This window comes from Lycium ferocissimum, chromosome 10, assembly GCF_029784015.1.
Source record: "Lycium ferocissimum isolate CSIRO_LF1 chromosome 10, AGI_CSIRO_Lferr_CH_V1, whole genome shotgun sequence".
NCBI classification, from domain to species: Eukaryota; Viridiplantae; Streptophyta; class Magnoliopsida; order Solanales; family Solanaceae; genus Lycium; species Lycium ferocissimum.
The window spans coordinates 57702207-57720756 of NC_081351.1; the positions used below are offsets into that span (position 1 = coordinate 57702207).

At 36.6% G+C, this 18550-nt stretch overlaps 1 protein-coding gene and 1 long non-coding RNA gene across 4 annotated transcripts in view; one reads left to right on the forward strand and one right to left on the reverse strand.

Annotated features, from left to right (window-relative positions):
• Positions 1 to 671: 671 nt before the first annotated feature.
• Positions 672 to 1384, reverse strand: LOC132032439 (uncharacterized). The gene is made up of 2 exons (XR_009408444.1): positions 1033 to 1384; positions 672 to 924 (listed from the first exon to the last, which is right to left on the reverse strand). It is a non-coding gene; the product is annotated as an uncharacterized LOC132032439 (long non-coding RNA).
• A 1536-nt stretch (positions 1385 to 2920) lies between these two features.
• The window catches only part of LOC132034387 (ubiquitin-like domain-containing protein CIP73), a 30861-nt gene continuing 15231 nt past the window's right edge, over positions 2921 to 18550 (forward strand). Inside the window, exons 1-15 of one of the 3 annotated variants that reach the window (XM_059424722.1) lie at positions 2921 to 3019; positions 6803 to 6945; positions 7855 to 7972; positions 8085 to 8156; positions 9442 to 9560; positions 9662 to 9727; positions 13684 to 13824; positions 13974 to 14043; positions 14140 to 14315; positions 15582 to 15746; positions 15865 to 15936; positions 16020 to 16152; positions 16280 to 16684; positions 17254 to 17600; positions 17791 to 17871. In XM_059424722.1, the coding sequence (XP_059280705.1) occupies positions 6826 to 6945; positions 7855 to 7972; positions 8085 to 8156; positions 9442 to 9560; positions 9662 to 9727; positions 13684 to 13824; positions 13974 to 14043; positions 14140 to 14315; positions 15582 to 15746; positions 15865 to 15936; positions 16020 to 16152; positions 16280 to 16684; positions 17254 to 17600; positions 17791 to 17871 (2085 nt within the window). In that variant the 5' untranslated portion in view covers positions 2921 to 3019; positions 6803 to 6825. Of the gene's footprint in view, positions 3020 to 3060; positions 3217 to 3315; positions 3665 to 6802; positions 6946 to 7854; positions 7973 to 8084; positions 8157 to 9441; positions 9561 to 9661; positions 9728 to 13683; positions 13825 to 13973; positions 14044 to 14139; positions 14316 to 15581; positions 15747 to 15864; positions 15937 to 16019; positions 16153 to 16279; positions 16685 to 17253; positions 17601 to 17790; positions 17872 to 18550 lie in introns of those variants that run through there. The other 2 variants (XM_059424721.1, XM_059424723.1) reach the window with 2 other exon arrangements.

Here is an 18550-nt window from a genome sequence, read left to right on the forward strand (position 1 = left end):
AGGCCACTTTGTTATTGGGTATGCTGTTGTTGTTGTTGTTATGTTTGATGAGCTCTTCAAAATTAGTTTCAAGTACCTTTTCCAAAAGAAAATTGTCACGCCCCAAAACCCACCCTAAACGTGACCGGCATCCGACGTCATGAATAACATCGGAAGAACCTAAAAGATGCAATAATAACACTTGAACCCGCCAGGTTCAATAATCACCTCCAACAGTTTATAAAATAAATTCAAACGAATCATGAGATATGAATTAAATTAGCGGAAGTCTTTAATATTATAAAACTAAATCAAACGTATCACGTGCCCAAGAGTTAAACAACTCGACAACTACCCACAAGAATGTATACTATCTATGGAGCTTCTAAGATAATAAAGAGTTGTCTAAAACATCGACGTTAAACGAAACTAAAATACAAAAAAAAGTAAAGATAGAATGGTGCCTCACGAACAATCATGTGGGCTCACCAAATAGTCTCGAAAGCAGCAAGTTCTCTTAAGTCGTAGGCGTATCACGAACCTACTCCTCAATGATACCTAACATACCATCAAAAACAACAATGGTATGCCTGAGTACTAGGTACTCAATGAGTGTCTAAGGGGCAATAGTTAATAAAACCAAAGTAAGGTAATAAAATCAATAAAATGATATCAAAAGAAATAGTTCGAACTCCAGAGAATAAGTAAGCCAGTAAACTATGGAAAACACCAATAAGAGTCAACATACAGGAATATATCAAGTTCCACTTATGTTACCGTTCACATCATTCTGTGTTTCATTTATGAACTCAAGGTTTCCACAAGCCACTCACAGGAAACAAAGATACAAAACAAGCCACTCATAGGCAAATCAATCAGTCGATACTCCGGGTTAGGAAACCACGGAGGTTAATCATCCTCTGGACTAACACAACAATAGATACTCTGGCAGGGAAGCAACGAGGTCAATCATCCTTCGACCGACACAACAATGATACTCCGCCAGAAGCAACGGAGGTCAATCATCCTCTGGACTGACACAGCAATGGATACTCTGGCTAGGAAGCAACGGAGGTCAATCATCCTCTGGACTGACACAACAATAGATACTCCGGCTAGGAAGCAACGGGGGTCAATCATCCTCTGGATTGACACAACAATAATCGTATTGATACGTTAGGATCCATAATGGCTAATCATCCTCTGGACTAGCACAGCTTGCCCATACAGGCCCAAACACAAACAAAATACAAATCATGGCATATTACCGAATCATCAATCATAGCTTGGAGCCGAATCTCACTTCTCAAGTCATCATCTCAAAATAGAGGCATTTCAAGTCATAACCGATTTAGAATCTTATTCAAATCTCTTATTCAATTTTCAAGTTCAAGGAATCCATTCAACAACAAAACAAGTTTAAGGTCCAACCTTTAGAAAAATGAGTTCAATCATCCAATAATGGGAAAAATGAGTTTCACAGAGTTGAATCATCCAATAATGGGAAAAATGAGTTTCACAAAGTAGTATAGTTCGTATAAGGTTTGATGCGGGCTTGACCCTGCACACGCATGACCTTGTCTAAAAGAAATCATCTTTAATTCCAAAAGAACTCCCACCAAACAAGATTTATAGCTTATACAAACAATTAAGGAAGGATTCTCAAATGCAAACCATGCTTTCACAATATAAACATACTTCAAAAGTAAACATACTTGAAAAGACGATTTTTGAAATATAGACATACATCAAAGAAAGTTTACAAAAGAGACATACTTCAAGAAAGAGTTTTGAAAATCTAGACATACCTCAAATCCCGCTCAAACGCACTTTCCAAGATTCAATAATCACACTACAATGGTTTTAGATGAGAAAAGATTAGAGCTTTAATCTAATTCTACCTATATACCCCCTTTATAGAAAAACTAGGTTTTCATGTTCTTAACGTGTTCTTGAACACTTCATGAATCATTCATGGGTTCTAATCCATTGAAAAACCTACATTAGTCTAAACCCTTTCAATAACATCATAAAAATCAAGGATCATACCTTTTTGGAGGAATCTCTCCAAACGTCCCTTTTTTCTTCTCTTTATTGGGTTTCAAGAATCTAGGGTTCTTGGAAGATGAACTAGTGTTAATTTGATGCTAGATTGATGAAGTAATGATGAGAATTGATCAAGAACTTACGTTATATGTTTTGGGGAAACCCTAGGGTTGTTTCCTCTCAAAACGTCGGCTAAAACGAAATGGGAATGAATATAACGAAGTTAGGCTTTTATAAATTTCGGGAAAAATCGCTTCAAGCATAAAATGGCCTGGTGCGTCGCCCAGGGCGGCGCACATAGTATATCCATTTCGACGGCGTCAAAATTTTGAGTTTGCTGAAAATTTGGCCTGGGGCGCCGCCTAGGGCGCCGTGCACGCCTAATTTTTACACTTCACATATGATGTTCAGTAAAATGGGTATAACTCCTAGCACAGAGCTCTGTTGGAGCTGGGCGAGCTACCGTTGGAAAGGTATTTCGAAGACCTACAACTTTCGTTGAGGAAGCTTTCCCAAATTCCCAACCTATTTTCACGAAAGTGGCTTAGAAGTCAGACCTTCAAATTTAGGCTTTGAGAACCTGAAGGCTTCATGACTTCACTATTTGGGACTTCAAACGATCGTTTATCACCCGAATTCATCTCGAATGGATTCATATGGCTAAAATATTAACTTAATACTGGTTTTCATACATTCACACGTAACTCGAATATACGGGATGTTACAAAAATCTGATTTTTCCTAAAGAATTTCAAGCAGAAAATATTCTGATTATTTTTCTGGAAAAACTTATTTTAAAACAATTAACCAAAGATTTTTTCTTTAAAAATAAAAAATAAAAAATTCGAAGTGTTTAAAGAAAGGCAATGGACCCGCGTGAGGGTTCGAATCGCACAATCATATGAGAGGGAGAGCCACATCAGCTTGCCAAACTCTGCTGATTGCTAACAGTAGAATCTTCTTCAACAACACTTTCGATCCACCTATCCTTCAGGTTATTCTTTCTAAAGTCCTTTGCTTTTTTATCCTTCACTTTCATTTAGGGTTTTCCATCATTCTTTCTCATTGATAAATTATGGAGATTTAGCTGTGGAATTCTGTGAAAGATTGGAAATATAGACTGTTGTTCTTTTATATGGCTTGGGATTTCAGGTTGGTATACGATGTTGATAACAGTTGCATAGATTGAAGGTCTTTGTTTTTTTTTTTTTCTCCCCTTTTTTACTATTTTGAGTCTTAGGTTTTTGTTGTATGTGATAATGAACTCGTTGGATGAAGGGTGCTTTTTGTTGGGCATTTTGTGAAGCTTTAAGAAAATATAATAATTTTGAGGTAGTGATAGACTGATAGGATAGCAGCTGTCAAAGACTGAATTTTTATTGTTTGGAGTCCGAGAATTTTTGCTTCTTTAGGCACTTACTTTATGATGGCCTTTTGTTTGGCGTAAAGAGCTTTTGGCATTAAGCTTCTCAAAAATAAATTTTTAAGTATTGGAAGGAAACGGGCCAAATAGGAATTCATATAGCTGACTCGACATTGGTTTTACTGTGCGATTTTAAATGAACGAACATTGTGATCTTTGTGGGATTTCAGTTTTTATTTGGTTCCTATTGTGGATGGAGCTATGTGCACAGTTCAGGTATCTTCCTAGCAAATAAATGAATGAAGTTTCACTGGCCAGCATTAAGCTTTTCAATCGATTTTATCTATTTCTTTTGATTTTCGTTTGCCTTCCTTAAATGTTTTTACATTGGCCTTATAACAAGAGTAAAGCTTTGGTATAAATCTAAAGTTCGCGCTATAGTATAGATAATGTCGATCCCATGAGGATTTGGTTTCTATCTTGCTATTTGGTAGCTTCATTACTACTTCAGTAATAGGAAAGGTGGATTAAAGGTTCAATAACTAAAGTGAACTCAAATTATGAAAGAGTTCTAATACACGTCGAAGGAAAATTGTTCTAATTAAGGGCGTGTTCAGTATGAAGAAAATGTTTTGCAATTTTCCCATGTTCGGTTGGTCAAAATTCTTGGAAAATATTTTCTCTAGGAAAACAAGTTCTTTATAAATGAGGAAAATGACTTCCCTAGTGGAAGTAGGGAAAACAAGTTCCACAAATGACATTCCACATTAATTATGTCCTCCCCACCCTCCAACACGCCTCATCTTCATCCTCACCCCTGTAGCCCCCCATCCCCACCCCACACCCACACCCACATCCCATAATATTTGTCTAGATTATATACAAATGTTTTTAGGATAATATCATTTGCTTACGTACCAAACACAAGAAAATAAGTAAGAAACCCACTTATTTTCCTGAAAAATATTTTCCAGAAAAACATTTACCATGAAAAACATATCCTTCATGCCAAACACAGCCCAATTTATTTTAAAAAGATGGATCCAGACTTCACCTGTGATTAATTAAGATATTTATGCTCCTCCTATTCAATCTTCTTTAAGCTATGAATCTCTCTCGATTACCCCCCAACTATTACAACCTCCTAAATTGGAATTTCTCCTCTTAGTTGTCCTAATAATCAGTGTTGTCAAAGGCGCGCTTAAGCCTAAAGCGAGGCTCAAAATATGTTGAGCGCTTCGCCTCGCTTTATGTGCGCTTCAGTGTCATCATCCAGGCTCTAAGACATACTTTTCCTTGGCAATGAGCCTCTCTTGAAGGGGTGACACTAGATAATTCATATTTCACTTTATCGTAATGTTTTTACAATTCCTTTGTCCATATATTTGTTATTCGTGCTTATTATTATTAGTCTTGGACTAAACATATATAGATTTGTATTTTTGCACCATTGCGCCTTTTTCCATTAAAGCCCACGTTTTATTTGAGATTTGAGCTTAAAGCCCCAGCTGAATGTGGAGCTTTTTTGCGCTTTTCGAATTGCACCTTAAGTTTTGAAAATTCTTCTTCTAATCTCCTTCTAAATCATCGGCGTCTGTCTCGATTACACCCCACTACTGTAACTCTCTTCACTAAGTGTACGTCTTTCGATTATGCAAATACTCAAGGTATTTGCCTTACGTGCGAAAGATGGTTGATTAACTAATCCTAGATTTCAGGAATAGTTATAGACCCTCTCAATTACATATATGAGCAAAAAAAGTTGAAGACTAGTCTCTCTTCTCTGTTAAGGCAATAATGAATGAATTATGATCATTTATATCACATATGAATCAAATCCTTGCATCTATTTTAAAAAAAAGAAAAAAAAAATAATGTTTAATCAAATCAACAGCAGATGCAAGGAGGGGATTTAACCATAACATTAGATCATAGGATTCATCTTAGTCCAACTAAGAGGAAATTATTCTACAATGGAGTTCAACTCAAATAAGGAAGTGTTAAAGTCACGAAAATTCATCGTTACAAAGAGGGAAGTAAAATATGAGAAGTGAGGACTTCCCAAATCTTGGGTTTCTTCTTTGGAACCTTGATTCTTTTCAGGGATCTCCTTCCTAGCCTCAAACTGCCAATATGTGTCCAAAGTCTGTTTCTCAAATCCCAAAATAACCATTTGTACCCGAAGAGTTGACCTGGCATATGTCCTAAGGCCGACATAAAATTCGCTGCACCGCTACAATGGCAGGAATTATTCCACTACAGCGGCCACTACAGCGGAACTCTCTGCTTCCAGTGTCTAGAATGTTCCGGTCTCTGTTGCGGCGCCAAGTTTTGTATCCACTGCAGTGGAACTCACTGGTTTTTTGTTCTTAAAAGCTTCAGGTCTTCCGTTGCAGCGGGTAAAACTTCACCTCTGCAGCCCTACTTCTCTTGTTCTTTTCTTCAGCTCCAATTTTTTCCTTGTGCTTTCTTCAATGTTCTTGTCCAATTTTTCTCATTCAACAGGCCTTCCATCAAGAATACAAAAAATAGGTGGGAATCAAACCATAACATGCATCAAAATAAATCATTCAGCATGAAAGGAGTGGTAAAATTAGCAGATAAACATGACTTATCATTTTACTGAATAAAGTGATTATTAACTAACGCTTGTTAGAATTATTAAGAGTGGCTGAATCTCTCTGATTTTTCTCTTTTCTTTTCTTCTCTTCAATTATAAAGGTTCAATCTTCAGAATGCCTGTCCCTATAGCTTTCAATGAAACCTTTTTGCAATCCCTTTAACGAACTTGGCTTAGTTCAGCAGCCCAAATGTGTAGACTTGATCAGATGCATTAGGACTAACTTTTATAAATCAATGCCAAGGGAGTGTTAAGGTTGAGTGACTTTTGCAGTGTTTTATTTTCCAAACTCGCTCATCTATTTTGTTTGGAAAAAAGGATGGGAAGACAAGGAAGATGGTGAGAGAAGAGTTTCTCATCCAGTGTGTTCTGTGAGCAAAGATGAGAAAGTTGTGAAGAAATCATTTCCCCTTTGTTTGGAGTACATAGGAAAATTGATAAGTTGGCAAGGACGAAAGAGAAGGCATTTGATGGGAATCAGAATTCTCCTTGTCAATTTTCTCTGGTTTTCTCTCCCACAAAAGTGGTGAAAATTTAGGACCCAATGATGAGCTTTATCTCCCGTCTATTTCCCTCCTGTACTTTTGTTAAAAGACAAACACTCCCAAAGAAGGGTGAAGCACATATTGAGGTGGATGGATTTAATGGAATTTAGTGAATAATCTTGTTTGATCTTCTTCTGTCACATGTGGTTTTTTATGTGTTAGTTGCATATTGCAGATTTTTTTTCTTATTTTCACTCTATCACCTTATTTGTGTTGTTTATCATCTGACTGTTACTTTCTTCGTTTCAGGGATCAATAGATACCTGGTGAAAATGGGTAACAACGGTGCTGAAGACGTAAAGATTTGTGGGGTTGAGTGTCCCGAGACCACTGTTGAGATAAAGATAAAAACATTGGACTCACAGACATATACATTACGAGTGGATAAATGTGTAATCATCTTTTGCCTTTTGTATTCTGTGCCTTAAGAGAGAAAGCGGATATACCTGTTGAAGGGGGGGAAAGGGAAACAAAACAAAGCCAATAGGGCTATCCTTCAATCTGTAGCTTGCCTATATACAGTCAAACCTCTCTATAACAGCGTCGTTGGGTCCGAAATTTTTTGGCTACTATAGCGAATGGCTGTTATACACCTATAATAGCATTGGCATGTAAATAATATTTCGTTGTTATAGGCAACAAAGATGCATAAAATCTAATTTTCATTTTTAATAGTCAAATCCTAAGCTTAATAACACTTTGTATAATGAAAGACTCTTTTAATGATGGAAATATATATTCACATAAAATTCTTTGTCATAAATAGTGTATTAAAGTATCAAAATATTTGATGAAAATCTCTAGGCCTATTATTGGTGATCTTAGAGATTGTATTTTCATAACGACAACTAATCATTATATTAACAAAACAAGAAGATAGCTGTTATAGAGGGGTAATTTTACAAAGAGCGTACTGTTATAAAGATGGTTGTTGCTGTTATAGGTAAAAAGCTGTTATAGAGAGATAAATATAACATAAAAAATCAGTTCTGAAAAAACTTGGCTGTTGTAGAGAGGTGATGTTATACGAGGATGCCGTTATAGAGAGGTCTCACTGTAATTCATTAAGTGTGACTGTAATTCATTAAGTAATTGAACTTTTTAAGCATGCATTTCTAGTGCATATCAGCTTGTCATGTTTGTGAGAACTTATGCTTCGTATTGTCTGAATTGAAGCAGAATCTCGTCCACACCAATCATAATATTAAGCTGACGTTGTTAGCACTTTTCTCTTTTTCAGACATGCTCCAATACTCATGATAGTACATTTACTCTTTTTTTTTTTTGGGGCATCACTGCAGGTTCCAGTTCCTGCACTGAAGCAGCAGATCGCCACAGTTACTGGTGTTTTGTCGGAACAACAACGGCTCATCTGCCGGGGGAAAGTGTTGAAGGATGATCAGCTCCTTTCAGCTTACCGTATCCTTTTTGTTATTCATTCTTCTCCAAGGAAATAGCTACTTGTATCCAATTCTAGGATTCCTGGACTTCAATTTTTAGAAACTTGAATTCCTTTATTGATTACATATAGATGTTGAAGATGGACACACTTTACATTTGGTTGTGAGACAACCCTCATCAGAGAACGCCCCTGATTCTCAAGGTTTGACATGGTTTGACCTGTACTGTATTTCATTTGGAAGTAGGCATGAAGTGCTAGAGCAAGTCATATGAACTTTAATTGTTTGCGTTATGCCCTTGTGGTCTCACTTTGGTATTATGGGTTTAATTTTCGGGTATTTGGGAACTTGGTATTGTTATAGAGCAACTCAAAGACATCTTGCCTAAACCAATTGTTTACAACTTAGGTGGTTGAATTGACTGAAAAATCCTTTGGATGAAATTAAAAGATTGGAAGATTGATAAACCAATTGACGAATGCTTTATATAGATGCTGTAATGTTTATGAGTCCTTTCTAATATTCAAAATCTATGAAAACTGTATGAACTGCTAGAAGAAATAAATAAGGGTAAATTACTGTAAACATCCCTGTAATATGACTCAAAATTGCAGAAACACTTAATGTATTTTTAAATCAAACACTTACACCTATATTATGGAAATCTAGACATAGATCTAGGTGTTATTCTTACTTCTTAAAACCGAACACTTAAACCTCTTATTTAATGAAAATCTTACACAAAAGGGCGTTCATCTAACTAAGTAAATCTAATCCATTTAAAGTGGAATTAATGAAAGACCAAACAAAAGTAAAAACTGAGAAATTCTTATACATTAAATATCATACTGTTTTAGAAAAAAATACAAATAGCTTACATCTTCAAAATGCAAGACAGTTATTACTAATAACTGATATATCTCATTAAGTAATTTGTGCTCATTTTCCTATTGAATAGTTTTGAAAGATTTGTGATTCAAAAGTGTTTATTCTCCTTTTTAATTAAAGGGGTGAGTAAAAATTTTCAACAAAAATGTTTACTCTTTTTTCTTACATTTCATAAATTAAATATATGGGAACTTTCTATTTGTAATTTTAATTTGTCTTTTATGAATTTATTTTGAATTAGTTACAGATATGCCTCAGGGTATTCAAAATTAAATGCTCAACGCCATTGTAAAATGGAAATATTATTCAAACTAATAGGTTTGGTTGCATACCTACTATAAGGGGGGTGCCCTCACTGAATCTGTCCAACAAATTTCATTTTAGTTTCGTTGCAGGCTAGAGTTCTTGTACGGGATTTTCATAATAAGGGGGTTTAAGTTTGATTTTAACATACCGGGGGGGGGGGTGGTTACTTGAGTCATATTACAAGGGTGCTTAGTGTATTTTACCCAATAAATAGACAAATTGATGAATGCTTTGTTTAGATTCTGTCATGTTTGTGAGTTCTTTATAATCTGTGAAATCTAATGAAAAATGTAGGAAATGCTTCTGCATCAAGTTCTAGGCATGTTCAAGGAAACCGAGTGGGTCCTGGTATAGTAGTTGGAACATACAACTTATTTGAACATGGAGATGGAGCTTTCCCTGACCTAAATCGGGTTGGCATATTTTTTTTTTCCCTTCTCCTTGTGACAGTGTATGTAGACTTTTCGTTTAATGTTTCAAGAGACAAATTAATTGCTACTTTCACATTTTGAAGATTATCTCAGCTGTGCTTGGTTCATTTGGAGTTGCTAGGGTTGGCAATGAGGGGATTGATGTCAATGTAAGTTTCACCAGGTTTCGCTCTTGATTATGCTGTTTTTTGATCTTTCCACTTTCCGTGGACGATTGCGGGGGCGGTTCAAGAAATTTTCACATTTATTATTTCATGCTCTCTATTTTATTTGTAAAAGGTTTTGATGTTGCCTGTGAACCCACTCCTCCTTCTCGGGTGCATTGTCTATAGAGTTGTCAATGCACACCCATTTGAGGGTGGTTTGACTTAAAAATTGTTAAAGGTAATCTAGTCCAAACTTTGACATAACAATATACGGTGTTGCTACGGTTATGTTACTTAGGCTCCCCCATTTTATGTAAAGTAGTTTGGCTTTGTCACTCTTTTGAAAGGTAAGCATGACTTGCATACCATAGTAGTGAGAGTAGAAAAGTACTAAAGTGAAGAAGCTTGTGTGGTGGGGGAGACATCATATCTTTAAAGTCGAATTAGTCTTAAATGAAAGGGAAAATACATAAGTTCCCCCCTAAACTTGTCCGGAAAACTCAATTTCACACTACAACTTTACGGGCGTTTATTACCGCCTTATTCTTGTTTGAAGTGGAATAAATACCACCTGAAATGCTGATGTGGCCAAAAAAAGAAATCGAAAGCGCGTAATTTTTAATTTAAAAAAAAAGAGAGGGTGGGCCCATTGATGTCTGTATTGTACAAAACAATAATAAGTAAAAAACAAAGATGGCCCCCCTGGCCCTTTCTCCTTCTTCTAACACCCCCCCCCCCCCCCCCCCTCCTCCCTCTCCTTCTTCCCCATCCTCTCAAGATCGCTATATCTGCTCCTCATTCCTCATCTTCTTTCTTCTTCTTTTTCTAAATTTTTTCCCTTTTTTTTTCCTAGATAAATTGAAGATGGCAAAAAATAGCATTTTTCTATATCGAAATTCCCAAGACTTGTTAGCAAATGACCTCAATTTTTCTTGAGCGAATACTGTAATCATTTTTTTCATCCTTTATTGGTGTCACAAAGAATGAGAGTGATACCTGTAAAGAGATTGTCCATTGCTCATCTAGTGATAATTGGGCAGAATCATCAAAATTTGTCCCTTTTAGGACTGGAATTGTCGTCAAACGAAAAAGAATCACATTAACATATAGCCTAGGCTCAAATTGTACCATCGATCTAGCTGTGGAGTTGTACTTGGTTCGTCTTGCTGTTTATGCTTGCCATTCTCAATAGCCCTAGCCGGCATACGAGGTCGGAGAAGAAAACGGGTGAGTGGCCTGCAACTTGCAGCTAAATTGTGTTTTCAATTTCCCTAATTCGTTCTCTATTTTGACAAGGAACAATTGCAGCTAAATTGTCACGATTGTAGGGATTAATTAGTGTATAAAAAATATAAGTAAGGAAAAGGAAAATCAATAAACAAAAAGAAATGAAAAAGAATCAAAATTTAGATAATTTTAGTTATGACATGGTGCTGACACTGCAATGACGTGGTGCTGTCATGGCATTGACGTGTCGCGTGTGTAATACACCTCCCATTGTGAGACTGATAGTATAATTTTAGGGTGGTATTTATTCCACTTCAAACAATAATTGGTGTGTGTGTTTTTTTTTTTTTTGGGGGGGGGGGGGGGGCGTTGTTAAACAAACGCCTGTAAAGTTATAGTGTGAAACTGAGTTTTGCGGACAAGTTTAGGGGGTAACTTATGTATTTTCCCTAAATGAAATAGGATTCTCTTGAAGGAAGAGTAAGAGTTATGTAAAACTTTAATTTCTAGAATCTTCTCAGACATTTTAGGACGTTCTAAACTGAAAAAATGTCATATAAAATTGTGATGGAGGAAGAGTGAAGTGTTGAAATTTAAAGTTCAAATTGGAGAACAGAGAAGTTAGTACTGGCAAATGGAAATGTTGATCTACGAAGGTGATGAGCATGATAATCAAAGGAAAATACCACATGTAGCAGTTAATGAGCATGCTGCAATAAGTTGTACTTGGAGATCAGGTGAATACTCGACATGGCCTTCATATTTCTTGATATTTAGGTTGTAATTATGTGGAAATGGTTGTACGTTAAAGGTCAATGTTGGAATTTTTTTTAACAAACTTAATTTTCATAACACATTTTGTACTCCCTGTATGTTATGCATAAAAGAGTCACCTCTATAAACAGGAATTGCTTCTTCGTTAAACACACTGGAAAGGAGCTTCCTCCCTTCCTTTTATCTAGTTTCAAATATATAGAACAGACAATTCTATTATTTACCCTTAACTGAAGAAAAGAATCCATTGATAAAAATTAGAAATCATATGTGAATGTTATATTTGAGTTTTCTTTTATTTCAAGTGTTAACTAACTTGAGTGGTTTCTATAATTTTCCAACATTAATTTTGGTATTTGGAATGACAAATAACATCAATCACATCCTTATAACTAGAATGCTGCAAGAAGAGAAGTTATGTGCTGTTATTCTTTAAAACACGTGGCATGCAATGTAGTTTTGTATACTAAAAGGGAGATGTAAATAATTGCTATTGACTGAAGGGGAGGCTAGTGGTTTACCCTGGTGTAGTCCTATGCAACTATAGTGGTATTTAAATTAAAAGTTGCAAACAGCGTACCATCTCTGTTTTTTATTATTTGTGTGTTCCAAACTGGACCTTCTTGGAAATTGACATTTTCCTCCCTTAGCAGAAACTCTTTTCCTTCTAAAAGCCTTCCGCAGCACAAACTAAGAACATATCATATTTCCAAGGAGATTCTGCATGTGTTACCTGACTTTCCATTTCATGTGCTCTAAAAGGCTGCACTTATTTTTCTTCTGGACAAGCCCCCATTTAATATTTTGAAGATGGGCATGCTTTTTGTTTCAGAAAGCATGGTTTGCAGAGAAGGTGCCAATTTAGCCCGTGAAAATATAACTCCCCAGCCTACCCATAACTTGGGAGGGTTGAGCTGTGTAAATATTCATTGGCAGGTCAATATGGGGATAATCCAAGTTATCCCATCGAAAAGTTTGTGTGCATTTGGACTGCCTATATAGCTCAAATTGACCCACAAAAGACCTTGTGGCAAAAAAAGAAAAATAAGTTTTTGGATTTGGTTTGTTAGATAGTGATGATGAAGAAAAAAACTTTTATTAATTTGGTTTGTTAAATAAAAATATCTTTAAAAGAAAAAATGAAAAATGGTGGTTAATTTTCAAAAAAAAAAAAAAAAAAAAAAAAAAAAAGAAAAATGGTTTCAGTTGGACGAATTGTGTTATGACCCATTGTTAGCCAAATTAACTACCTATTCCCTTTTCTTAATTAGTAGATTAACCACCATCTTGACCAAGCAAACTTTGGTCATGTTATGATCCAAACCCTTTATTGACTAATCCTATTTTAGCCCAAGTCGCCTATTTGACACCCCTTGTTTTCAGTACTTCTACAGATCTTGAGGAATATACCAATTTGCCTGAATGAATATCTTGATAAAAAAAGTTAATTGTCTAAAGGTTGCTTTATAATTAGTACGCAGAAGTGATAATGACTAGATACTCGCCCTAGCTTTTAGTACTTCTCCAGCTTTTGAGGAATAGACCAATTTGCCTGAATGAATATCTTGATAAAACAAAGTTGATTGCCAAAAAAAAAGTTAATTGTCTAAGGGTAGCTTTATTAGTATAACTGAAATATTCAGTGAATGTGGTGGCTGAGTAATATGATTCTCCATTACTTTTACCTTATCAAAAGAAAGAGTAATATGATTCTCCGCAGATGACATGTCTGCATCTCTAGGAACTTCAATTTATTGTAGTATCTCTATTTACTAATTTACACTTAAACGGTGTTTCATTATGCTCTTTATATAAGGCTTTCTAGTATTAAACTTGCACCTGCATACACATGCATGCTCATCATGTTGGTTGTTTTTTGGGGGTGGGGGGAGAGTTGATCGCAGGACTTGATTTACTTGTTTTGATACTTATGCACATGTATGCTGTATCATCTGAAGGGTCTTGGTGCAGCTACTTTGGGAAATATGAGAAATTCTGACCAACTGCAGACTGACCAAGCTAGTACAATGGATCAATCTGGTTCTGCTAGTAGCGTTTCTGCACATCCGACAGCTTTCCCAGTAGAAGCTCAACCACCGGTAACTTTTTCATCAAATTTGTGACATACTCTTCGTTTGACGTACAAAGCAACAAGTCTACATCTCCCGTATCTTTTCAACGTTAGAATATTGTTGGAATTTACTCCAGCTCCTCCTTTGTGCCTAATTTTTCTGTGTTTTTCTTGCAGGTTATTCCCGATTCCCTGACAACTTTAACACAGTACTTGACTAATTTGACTGAAGAGTTCAGGGCAAATGGTAAAATTCCCTTTCTCTTCTTTTACACTGAATCCTTCTGTGGAGGGGATGAGAGGTTAAAAACTGTTCTCATATGCCGAAATATGTTGTTGGCAGCTTGGGGACAAATTGAGAATGCACAAACCGCTGGGATCGTTGGAGCTGATAGACCCGATTTTGATGCATCCTCGCATTCAGCTCGACAGAGAGGCCTTCCGACACCTGCATCCTTGGCGGAGGTGATGCTGTCGATGCGTCAATTATTCACTGAACAAGCTGCACAATGCTTTCTGGTATGTGCTTTAACTTTTAGCAACTTCTGTTCAAGCATTACTTTCTTTTTGTTGAGAAAAAATTCTGGCAGATTTGTGCTGCTTACTATTACTATCCTCTTGAAGCTAAACCTCAGTGCAAGGATAGTTTCTTGAATCTATTTGAGGGAGGGTTACTTTCCTTTTATCCAGGGTAGTGATAAATTTTTAAGCTTCCTATCTCTGGAGCTCCTTAACCTCAGTAGCTAAATGTGATTGATGATCATGAGCCTCAACTGTTTGAAGAAACATCACCATAGAAACCTTGGAGTAAAATGCATTCTGCTAATTTTGCGTGAATCACTTGAAATAAAAAATCAAATTATTATCACTAAACTTGATTGGATTCAAAGTCTATGGTTGTTTTGTTATTACCTATTTAGTTGTTTAAGAGTATTGGGATTCCACCTACTTATCAATAAAAAATGTATTTTACTGAATAAAAAAATAAAAGGATTTACCCATCAAACCGAAAAAAGAAACCTAAAAAAGAGAAGTTCTAAATTTTGCTGGATCTGTTAACGGACTACCATGAAGGTTCTGTTTGGTCATTGTTTGTCTTTTCTCTTCTTATTCTGTTACTTTCTCATTCAATTGAAGCAAAATTAGGTGGAATATTGTTTTCTTCTATTTTTTACAGCTTTCAGAACCTTTGGGGAGAAAATGTAACATTGATATTTTGGTGACTTATATTATATGGAAGTACTACTCATAGTATCTCCTCTTTCATACCCATCAAGTTTAACTTATGGAAATTGATATGAATATTTATACAGTTAGATGTTTGAATTTGTTGCTAAATGGTTCATATATCATAACTACATTTTAAAGACTAATCTTTGTGAGTGCGGTCTTCCCTGGGCGCTAAGTAAAAGGAATTTAGTGGTTTGTCTTTACAGACCCGCAAGGGTGGCTCAGTTGGTTGAGCATGGGGTTTCCATAATGGAGGTCTCAGGTTCGAAACCCCCTGCCTACAACAGCAGGGGATTTTCTTTCCGGGTCGAGCTCGTCACACGGGGCTTGCCTAGTGCGGGTTATCTCTTCTGTGTGGTTTGCAGGCTATTGCACAGGAGCGGGGTTTACCCTATGCGCACCCGAAGGGTGGCGGCTGCGGGTAGCCTTGTCATCAGGAAAAAAAAGTAGTTTGTCTTTAGAGTTTTAGCTGGAGGTACTATTCAGCATGGAGCAGAACACAGTCCCATGTGACAATTAACTTTTTGGTATTTTGTGTTCTGCACTTGACTGCAGCAATTCTCGAGGCAGCTAGAGAATCAAGCGCGCGTTACAGAACCAACAGAAAGAATGAGAATTCAATCATATGCCTTAAGGACTGGAGACCTATTCCAAAAATTAGGTGCTTTGTTACTTGAGCTTGGTCGGACAACAATGACATTGCGGATGGGTCAAACAGCGGTAGGTTTAATTTCAATTTGGACGAGGGTAGTATCACTGTCCTTAATAGTAAATCCATTTGCTCTCCTTTGTGCTGGTAATAATGTAAAGCGTACTGACAAAGGGAAAATTAACTTAGGCTGATGCTGTGGTGAATGCTGGACCTGCTGTTTTTGTGTCTACTGCTGGCCCTAATCCTATTATGGTTCAGGTGTTTTACTTGTCTGAGATGTACTTTTTTATTATAGCCTATTGATGTGGATACTCAAGTTCTTTACCTTTGACCATATGCAGCCACTACCTTTCCAGCCAGGTACAAATTTTGGTGCCATTCCTGTTGGAACTGTACAAAATGGCAGTGGACTTTCTGGGCCATCTGTTGGTTCTGGTTTTACTCCAAGGAACATTGACATCAGAATACGAACAGGTTTGTTCTCTTTCTTTTTTGCATCCATAACAAGTAGAATGTTCATGAACCTCTATGATTTAGATGCTAGGTCCATATCTTGTACATGCTTATCTTCTACTTGTTACTCACTCACTTGTACCATTAGGTTCATTTATGCCTTCAACTTACCGAAGAGAGCCTGCTGGTTCACAGCGTCCAGGGCAAGCTACTCCTGCAGCTTCTAATGGTGGAAATTCTGATCAAGAGACCAGTGGAGGCACCAGAAGTTCTTCTGTCATGGAGTCAGGAGTGCGGGTGGTTCCTATGAGGACCGTCGTTACTACAGTTCCAGCTTCGGCTGGGCATTCAACTTCTAATTCATCTCGAGGTTCCATGGGAATATTTTATCCAGTTTTAGCAAGAGTTCAACCTGTCAGTTCTAGGAATTCTAATAATTCTGGAGCTGCTCAAGCATCTAACCGGAATAATTCACACGGTGTTGTGGCTGAACAACCGCCTAATCCTGATTCTGCAAGAGAACAGCAAACTAATGGATCCTCTGGTGCTGAAGGTAATCAGTAACTGTGCAATAATGCCTTCCTCTTATCATCTTTTTTCTGTCAGCAGTAATTTGGCCCGGAAAGATTTATCTCTTACAGGTTTCTAAACATTAGGCTGAAAATAATTAAATTATTACAGGGTCTGTGGGGTACTACTTGAATGATCTCTTACTACTTGACAGCACAATACATCCAGCATATTTTGGGATAAAGTGGCAACAAGTATCTCTAGTAAAGAATTAAATCTGTGTCTAGGTTGTTTTCCACTGGTCACAGTATGGTTTGAGTACAATTCCTGCATCAATATTGATCTTAGCTTTATACTCCAATTTGAATTGTCAGGCAGATGATCTCTAGGTATGGAAGATTGCTTCTGATTTCTGGTCAGGGTGTTAGTTTGTATCTGTAGTTGTAGGTAAGGGCAATAATTTCATGTGGTTATTATGGCTTTACACTGTGTTTTCTTAGTCTGTTATAATGTCTAAGGGTTGCTTTCGATATATTTGAGTCTTACTCTCATGCAAAACACCACACACACACACCAAATAATCTCATTTTTACTTTTAATGATGGGTTTCAGGTAATTTTGGCTCATTTAATGAACTATCAAGCAGTGAAGAGTTCTCCACACAGTTGCAAAGCAGAATTGACCAAATTTATAGAACATTTTTCACGGGAGAAAATCTACATCCTGAGAATGTCAATGATCGTAGTGGGGGTAACAATTCTGTCAGTGGAGATAGTGTGGCAGCTGAAGACATTGATAATTCTCAGGAGACGGCAATGGCAGCAAGAGATGGAGTTTTTTTGTCAAATGTACTTCGTCATATCATGCCAATTATCTCTGAAACTGCAGGAACATCTGATAATTCATCTAGTGATAGATCAAATCTTGATGGGGATAGAAGTGACCATGGTTCAATACAGGTATATCTAGCCCTTGACATATTATTTCCCTTTGTGAAGACTAATTTGTGGTCATAGTTGATTTGAAAGAGACATAACAGCTTAGTGCTTTGATGAAGGGGACTCATTTAGCTTCTTAAAAGCCCTATTTATGAAATAGAAAAAACTTGCCAGAACGGTCTGTGTCTAAGCATGATTTGCCTTGTTGCAGGGTCGAGAAAACACAGAGCGAGCAAGTTCTTCACATCGGTGCCATGATCCTTCATTGTCACCAAGTTCAAAACGTCAAAAGGTAACTGCCTCTTTCTCCATATCTTACACTTCCTGTAACTGCCAAAAGAGAAAGGTAAGTTGCACAGCACTTTATTATTATTATTTTTTTTTTTTAAAATAAACCACCCAAAATGGTGGGAATTTATTGCATCAAAATATTTACAGAAGAAAATCAAAATATGTACAGAAGGAATGCAAAGAAAATAAACTATCTAAAAAGAGGAAATCTAGCTATGATCACCACATTAATATTACATGAACCTTCATCATACTAAAAAGACCAGGGACCTTGATTTGTATCCATCTTTCACCCCCTCAAGTCTCACAGGTGGAATGGATCAAATCTCTTGAATTTAACTTCAGGTAAACCTGGATGAAGTAGAGTTCAGTTCCTGTCTTATTAATGCATGATCTTAACTAGCTTAGAATCTGAACTTAGGCACAGAAGCTGCTGATGAATCTCCTGCTTGTTACTTGCTGCATCTGATTCCACATTGATGAATTTCCCAACCAGAAATATTAGTGTTTTGTGGTAGAATGAACCAAGGTTGATACCACACACCACAAAACAAAGTTATTTCCAGTTGCATCCCCTTCCCTACCTTCATTGTTGTTCTGTACTGCTGTTGTCTTGATAATTGTTGGAGAACTGTTTTGTTGTTGATCTAACTCTGAAGTTTGGTATTTGTCTTTTATCC